Source organism: Sinocyclocheilus anshuiensis, unplaced genomic scaffold (assembly GCF_001515605.1).
Source record: "Sinocyclocheilus anshuiensis isolate Anshui unplaced genomic scaffold, SAMN03320099.WGS_v1.1 scaffold802, whole genome shotgun sequence".
NCBI classification, from domain to species: domain Eukaryota; kingdom Metazoa; phylum Chordata; class Actinopteri; order Cypriniformes; family Cyprinidae; genus Sinocyclocheilus; species Sinocyclocheilus anshuiensis.
Genome location: NW_015547667.1, coordinates 623,159 through 632,510, shown reverse-complemented (window position 1 = coordinate 632,510; position 9,352 = coordinate 623,159). Strand labels below are relative to the sequence as shown.

The window sequence follows — 9,352 nt, the reverse complement described above, 5'->3', positions numbered from 1 at the left end:
TATATATAATTTATTTAGCTAGTTATTAAATTTACCTATTTACTTGTAAACATCATATTTATTTCTTTATTTAATTGCTATTCAATCATTCGATGATTTATTACTTCATTATCTGAAAATGTTTAAATGAAATTCACAGACCTTTTCTTTTTACTGCGCAACCTTTTTGTTCAGTTTTATTTTTTAAGGGCCAAACTGGCCTCGGAATCGGTTCGCTCAAACCTCAGGTAAACATTAAGCCTCTCAAGTGAATGGAAAGAAGCCAAAAAGGGCGACTCCAAACAGATAAAAACAGAACAGTCGACAGATGGCGGTTCAGATGACATGTGAAATTTGCCCAGAACGAAAAATAAACCACAGAAACTGATCTCAGTTAAGAGGTCTTCTGACTTCTGAGGAGTAAGTGTGTCAGCTCCTCTCGCTGTGAAGGAGGAAGTGACGTCAGACGGTGTGTGTGTGGTGTGTGAGAGAGAGAGAGAGAGAGACAAACAGCAGCTGATAAAGACACTCACCCGCGCACCACGCCGCTCTCCAGGTAATTGACCTGGATGAACTTCCCGAATCGGCTGGAGTTGTCGTTGTGGGCCGTCTTTGCGTTGCCAAACGCCTGCAAGAGAGAGAAGAAAAAAACCAGGATGTATGACTTTGTAAAACGAGATTTTGTAAAAAGAAAAATGTATTTATTGGTTTAAAAGTGTGCACTTAATCCAAAACATAATAAACATTTTATTATTAATAATTAAAACATTATTAATAATATAATTATAATATTACCATGATGCATAATAATAATAATAATAATAATAAATTGTTATTGTATTATTATTATAATCTTCATTTGATTATCATCATCAATTATTAATATTATTGTAATTAACGTGGCATAATAATAATAATTATTTTAATAATTTTCTTCATAAGCATAATAATAATTCATTATTACCATCAATTATTAACAATGCATAATAATAATAATAGTTATTGTATTATTATTATTATATGAATCATCACTTAACTATTATCTATTAACATTATTGTTATTAACAAGTCACATAACAACAACAATTATTTTAATAATCTTCTTAATCATCATAGTAATTGATTATTACAATCAATTATTAGTAATAATAAATGGAAACAAAAAATTGCTAAACAATAATATAGAAACAAAAATATAATCATAGCTAAACAATAATAAACTATTTAATTCAAAATGTACATTTTACATTATTATTAATTAATCATCATTATTCTGTAAATAATAATTATCCTTATTACTAATTATTAGTAACAAAAACAACTAAAATAAATAAATAAAAATTAAGAACCGTATTTAATTGAAAACCCGATAAATATGTTTTATTATTCTTTCTGTAAATATCTATATAAATGAATATCTTAGTACTAATTATTAATCATAAAAAAATAGAATAAATAAAATACAAATATAATAAAAACAACAGTAACAGATAATAACAATAATAAACTATGTAATTTTAAAAAAATTATTAAAACATTATTATGATTATTATTGTTTGACGACGATAATAATAATAAACAACTCTTAATTTTATATAATTAATCAAATGAAATATGATAAATTCAAAATGCAAATAATAATTATATTACTAATTATTAAGACATTATGTCATTTTAAATTATTTTTATTTCATTTATTTAATTGTATTCATTGTAATGTTTTTAATTAATGGATAAATAAACTTTCAAACAAAACCCACAAAAAACAAAAATGCATATATTTAAATACTTTATAAAGGCGACTAAAGAGACGAACGGAAACCTTCCATCATAAATCAGATTAAATCACATTCATGCGGTTTCAGATGCAAATAAACCCTGCTCTGTATTCGTGTGAATCTGCCTGAACGTGTGGGACGACGCTTTTACTCTGCGACTTGTGAAGAGCAGTTTGATGTTATCGCACGCAAAACCACAAAACCATCTCCTCCTCCATGGGTTCACACCTCCAGTGTGGGGCGGCCCGTCTGCGCTGGACCTGGTGTGTTTTAGCGCCGCGGGCGAATGCCAGCCTCTGGCCCCGGCCCTCAATGCACCGCAGTGTTCGCCGGACTTGGCCCACAAAAGCCCAGCCGCGGGGAAAGTGGCTCTGCATGCTAAAGAGGAGGCTTTGTGCCAGACAGCAGTGGAAAAATGGACCGGGGGAAGGGCGCTAACCTAATTAAGATTCCCTGCGCTCGACCTTTGACCCGCTTCCAAAGCACACGGCTAAACTAAACTGATACTGTAACCAATCAGGACTGCTGAACAGCTCACCCAAAAACTACGATCCGGTCACTACTGACCTCATGACGTTACAGACCATGTGTTTGTGTTCACTGAGTAAATGAACATATATAAAAAGTTAAATAAATGAATAAATAAACAAATGAATGAATGAATAAATAAATAAACTAACAAATATACAAATAAATTATATTGTCATTATTTTTGTTCCCAAAATTTTAAGTATAAATAACTATATTTATAAATAATTAACTACAAAATAAAAATAACTAACAAAATCTGTTATTTTAAATTAAGTAATAATAATAATAAATGGAAGCAAAAATGGGGGGGGGTGTTAAATATTTCTTTCCCAAGGCAAACAAAATGAAGCATTTCACTAAAATGTACCTTTCGTGACTTTAAAATAGATTCTGGGACTGAACTCGTGGAAACATTCAGTAAAAATCACGGGATTCATTAAAAAAAGGCAGAAGTGAAAGATGTCTTTCTGAAGTCAGTCAGAAACGCTGTTTTGCTTCGACACGAGAGGTTGACGATCGCTAGATCAACAGCACAGCACAATTTCACTCACGCAGTCAGGACTCAAACACGTCTTCTTCACAGACTCCTGCTGATTGGTCACAGGACTCGAGGGCTATGAGGAAACTCTATTTCTCTGTCAGAATGCCGCAAACGCTGAAGCCTCTTCTGCAGAGCTGCGAGAGGAAATAAGACGGGGCAGGGGAGAAGAGCGAAATCTGCCGACCGGTCTGGACTAGCTCTTATTCTTTGCTGTTATTTAGGAGTCAGCTTTCCACAACAAAGCCGCGAGGCTCTGCTTCCGTATAGAAACTGGAACTTTGACAACAATAAATCCCATTAAGCTGAACTGGCTGCTCGCCATTTAGCAAATTAGCAGCATCAGAACACCTGCGGTTTGAGCAGAAGCAGGGACTAACCCTTTGAGTCACTCTGAAATAGGGCTGGGCGATAAATCAACGATAATTACCGCGCTATATAAATTTCCTCGATAAACGATAACAAGAGTTCGATAAATGTTCGATATAATGTTTATGAGGCAAACACCGTGTCTACACTGGACGCGAGCGGCGCTGCACAACAAAATAGGTCCTAAAATAGAACCTATTATGCTGTCTACTAGGGCTGTGCAATATAACTTAGAATAAACAGACGATATCATTCGCTGGTGTGGACGCTAATATCGTTATCTTTATAGTTATCGTTCTTGGTGCCTTATAAGTCTGCACAGTCTCTAAAAATAGGCCTACGTCTTTTGTGCAGCACTCTGTCTGCCAAATCTAGCAATAGCGTTATATAGGGCTGTGCAGTATATCGAAATTATCGAAATAATCGCAAATGTACATATCGCAATATGCATATCGCTACAGCTTGCAATATTTGGGGCCATGAACAAAAGACAAAGAGAAAATCACTCACTGCTCTTACCTAAATAACTTTTGTAGCTTAAATAAGAATCAGTGCATATTGAATTCAAAGAGTAAATACTAAGCAGTGTTTTATTTTTGCTTTTTATTATTCAGTTCCTAAACTCATGTTAAAATGATTACACTAATGTTAAAATGACATTTTTATGTAATGCTCGAGTACACTACCGTTCACTTTCAGAAGTTGTTGTAGGGGTGCTTTCTTATTGGAATCAGAATCAGAATGAGCTTTATTCACCACTTAAGTGTGCGCAAACACAAGGACTTTGTTGTGGTTTTACAGGAACTCTTGATACATACATACATGCATACATATAACCATATATATATGACACAAGATAGTTATAGAAGTTCACAGAACTGACTCAGCAACAGCTGAGTAAAACGGTTTCATCTGAGCATGTGGCACTTTAAGCATTATCGTATCGCATATCGAATTTCGCATTATTTAATGAGTTATCGCATATCGCATTTTTCTTCAATATCGCACAGCCCTACTGTCTACACTGGATGCGGCGCGACAAATTCCCAACAGTAAATTGCTGCTGCGTTCTATTTATGACGTACTGACACAAGTTTCAAATGATTTTTGACGCGTCCAGACAGTGTAGACAGACTTTAGCTGTTGCGGAGCGGCATGTCCGGTGTAGACACGGTGAAAGGCAGAACGAAAACGTGCTAGTCATTTGAAGTAGGGATGGGCGAATCGATCCTGAAGTATCGATATATCGATACTGATGCGAGTATCGAAAGTATCGATACTCAAATTAAAAAATGTTCGATACTAAGGTGTTTTTATTTACCAGTGATTTTGTTTATTTAACAAAAAATAATGCGTACAATATGCATTAAATTGGACGAATAACCTATGTTAGCAAATAATTGTGTGGGAGGGATTTTCCTGCTCGTCTGAACACACGCAAATGTTGCAAGGCAGAATCAATCAATTACAGAGAGCGTTCACTCACCTCTGACAGTGCATTTAAATAGAGCTGCGTTTCCCAAAAGTAGCCTATAATAAAAAAGCATTGATGTTTTTGGGAACGGCAGCCCAGAACACTGCAGAAAAAACATATATGTTTGAGTTATTTCACAATAAACATATTGAAATCGTACGCTAGTTTGTGCAGTACATTTATTTAAATTTGAATGTAAAAAGTTCATATTGCTCATGTTCTATTCTGTATTGTTAATATAAATCATACACTCTCTGAATAAAAAGGTCACATTTTATGCATGCAACAGCCTATTATTGGCAGTCCCTTATGACAATGAACCATGGTTTTCCTAGTGACCATAGTTTAACTATAGTATTTGTAGATTTCCATGGTTACCACTACAGTAAACATATTTTGACCATGAGTAAACAAAAATATAGACTAATAAGTTGCAATTAAGGCGTATTGAATGTTAAAATGCGTTTCAAATATAAAGTTAAGTAGGTATTACTACCCATTGTACTCTTAGTAATTTAATAATTTAATAAATTTCATAATTTAAAAGTTAAGTTTAGAAGTATCGTATCGGTATCGACAATACTGGCCATTAAAAGTATCGGTATCGTATCGAAAACAAAATAAGTGGTATCGCCCATCCCTAATTTGAAGCGCGCCACTCTGAGCGTTTATCCGCTCGGCTCAAAGTTCAAACGGCGGCGCGTTCACTCACGCGAGCGATAAACAGCGCTGTGAGATCCAGTGTGAAGCGCTTGAATCCAGCGAGGAACACAAATAACTCTGAACCAGATGAAACTGCGCTGACAAACAGCATAAACACTGTGCGCAATGATACAGTCAGAAGAATTTTTAATCTACAAATCGCCATAATTTACCATAGATTTAGGCTACTGTAGTAACACTAACTGCACATGGTATTGTGTCAGAAATGTTAGTATCATGATCTAAATGTATGCTACTATGGAAGACCAATGGTTAAAAAAACACCTCAAACAGTCAGAATAATGAAATTTCACCATATAAAAATGAGATTGCTACAATTTTTACAGATATTACTGATTTTGATAAAGAAATTTACATCTGCATCCTAACGCAAGCTACTATCAAATGTTTCTGAGAGACAAAAAATTTAATATTATTAATATTATCAGGCAACACAAAGCTGTTTCTTGATTTGAAACAATAGCACTCATTAATTAGAACATGCAGAACTAATGCGCTGACAAACAGCAGAAACACTGTGCGCAACGATACAGTCAGAAGAATTTTTAACCTACAAATCGCCATAATTTACCATAGATTTAGGCTACTGTAGTAACACTAACTGCACATGGTATTGTGTCAGAAATGTTAGTATCATGATCTAAATGTATGCTACTATGGAAGACCAATGGTTAAAAAAACACCTCAAACAGTCAGAATAATGAAATTTCACCATATAAAAATGAGATTGCTACAATTTTTACAGATATTACTGATTTTGATAAAGAAATTTACATCTGCATCCTAACGCAAGCTACTATCAAATGTTTCTGAGAGACAAAAAATTTAATATTATTAATATTATCAGGCAACACAAAGCTGTTTCTTGATTTGAAACAATAGCACTCATTAATTAGAACATGCAGAACTAAGAAATTATTTTTTTCTATTAGATATTTATTTTGTTAAGGAAAAATGGCTGTAAAAATGTAAAGAATTCAAAAATGAAGTATTTGTCACGTTCTGATCATAAAGAATAGTTTAAAACCACAATTAACCGTCTGGTTTTTACAACTTTCACATTGGAGCAAAAATCATGCCTTTAAAGTTGAAAGAAATAAAAATGTGACATTTATTGTGATAATTATCAATATCGACTGATATGAAAAAAAATTTATCGTGATCATTTTTTGGCCATAGCGCCCAGCCCTACTCTGAAAACTGAAACACTGAAACAACAGCAGCGTCAGCATGTGAAACTACCTTACCTGCTATGATACGTGGTCTGAGAAATACTATTTCAAAGAAGGAAATAAATAACGACAAATATTAATATATAAACATTAATATAATCATTATTTTTAATATTTTATTTTATTAACTAATATTATGAATTAATTTATAATTGATCATTTATATCATCTTAAAAAATACTATATTTTAATTGTTTTTTTTCCAAAGGATTAAATAATTACATAAATATTTAAATATTAATATATACATATTAATTTAATATAGTATATATTACATATACTATATACACACTAATTAAATAATAAAACAATTTTTGAAATTATTTCTAAAATTATTTATATTACGTATAAATGCAATGTTATGTTTATAAAGATTTAAATGTACAAATTTATACAATAATTTCTACTTAAATTAATAAAAATATAGTAAAAGTAATTAATTATATATTATTTATATACATATTCAAAAGTACTAATGTACATATATTTATATAAATATAGATCATTTGTATTACATATATACACAAACTATATATGTGTGTGTATTTAAATATTAATAAATAAATATTAATACAATACTTAATAATAACAACAATAAATAATTTACCTATATATGTTAGATACATAAAATAATTATTATATTATTGCTAAATCATCATAGATTACACTAATGTACAAAATATTCTAATGTATATGTACATATGTACTAATGTATAAATAATTAAAAAAAAAATTTAGATCACAAAAGAACATTGTATATCTAAACACACAATGTAAGACTATTCCTTTATATATACACACACTGGTGCCTGAACCGCACATTCGCCTGTCTGGTGAAATCCAAGCCATCCATACAATGCATCTGGAATCAACAAAGGCCCTATTCTCAAAGCCATTTTATTAAAAGGCCAGTAGAATCCTATTACTCACAAATAACACTGAGATGCTCACATGACTGTTAAATATAGCTGCTTCTCCTTTTATTCACGGCCTCGGAGCCATCGAGCACAAACATCAGGCCAAGACAATCTGGCCATCTCAAGTGAGCTGCATGACTTCATTCATTTTCCGAGTCTTCAGCATGAACACAAAAGGAAGAGTCGGGGTGGGTTTTGTTCTGAGTTGCAATATCGGGTTAGCTGGTGACAGCGTGTACGAGCGCTAATTGAGATCACCGACACAATAGCATGTCAACAAACATCCTTCAAGCAGAACGAGGCGACAATTCATTAGCTCACGACAACAGTTTGCACATTATCTGAAAAAAAGTGTGTGGAAAATATCCCTAACTTAGGGCCCTATAATATGATTTCTGCAATGCGGAAAACATGGACGGAATTGCGGAATCAAAAAAAAAAAAACGGAATTTACTGTATAACGCAGAATGTCACGTAATATGCGTGGATAAACTAAATTTTGGATAGATAAATCAAAAATGGGTTAGTACACTTAAATCTTAAATTTGCGTGTCTCTGTGTGAATGAATGGCGCAGACGCGCGGTTTCGTTTACTACACACATACTGAAGCACGCCGCGCGTGACGCTCAGTGTTTTCAGACTCTGCCGCCTCAATATGTGAAGTCATAAACACATAAACAATCTCTAGAACTGCTCTGAGTCACACTTCATGAGCATTTTACCGTTTCTTTTGAGTAAAACTATCGTCATATCGCTACAAACAGAAACCTAAAGGTCTTCACTGCAACCCGTCAAAATAAATATTTGGTTTAACTTGAAGAAAATGTGACAGAAATATAATACTTACAAATTATTATTAAATAACTGTAAATTGTAAATACACAACACAGTAATACCAGTATCTGTTTAGCAGAAAAATGTAAATACACAACACAGTATTTCTGGGAAAAAATTAGAGATGCTCTTGATTCTTAATATTTAAAGAAACCATTAAAATGGAATCCAGAAAATTAATGGAAAACGGAATTTGGTAAAAAATAAAATTGAATTTGAAAAAAAAAACATTTCATAGGGCCTTAAAAATTTCATTTTTGTTAAACTTTTAATAAATTGCTGTTTAATATTGTACGTTTCATGATTTCAATTAATTAGACATGCTTTTTGATTAATACAATTTAATTTAACCATTAAAATAGATTCTAGAAAAATTAAAACCGAGAAAAGAAAAAAAAAAACTGAATCCAGAAAAATTCAAATGGAAAAACGGAATTTGGAAAACAATAAAATGGAATTTGGGAAAAACGGATTTCATAGGGCCCTACTAACTAGAAGTACTAGGACAAAAACTGTGATGGCTGCCCTAACATTAGTGCAAATTGCCTTTAAGGGAATGAAAAGGCACATGGAGCGCTTATAAGAAAAATAGTCCTAAAAATGGTGCAGCAGTTCAGAAATCGCTCTAATAAACACAAATATGATATGAACTCTCCAAGTTAGAGTGTTTGACTACAGTTTAAAGGCCTGCAAATGCATTCAGCTCTTTAAATTAACAGACAGTTTGCTGGAAACTGGAGACGATCGAGGTTATTAGGTCTCCAACGCGACTGTAATGACAGAATGGACTCTTGGGCCATTTTATTGTAGACTTTTCCACATGTCGACATCCCACGTGTCTCATTACGGCTGTCCCACCAAAAATAGCTCAGACCGTCTCAGGAGCCAAAGTCCACCACACAAGACTAACACAAAGCCGAGAGATAAACAATGGCCACGAAATAGCCATTACGACTTCCTGAGGAACAATACGCTG

The 9,352-nt window shown here is 33.0% G+C and overlaps 1 protein-coding gene across 1 annotated transcript in view; it reads right to left on the bottom strand.

The window, feature by feature from the left end:
* The window catches only part of LOC107702620 (unconventional myosin-IXb-like), a 55,579-nt gene that overhangs the window by 27,351 nt on the left and 18,876 nt on the right, over positions 1-9,352 (bottom strand). The window contains exon 3 of the mRNA XM_016504989.1: positions 513-607. Coding sequence (XP_016360475.1) covers positions 513-607 — 95 coding nt within the window. The remainder of the gene's footprint in view (positions 1-512; positions 608-9,352) is intronic.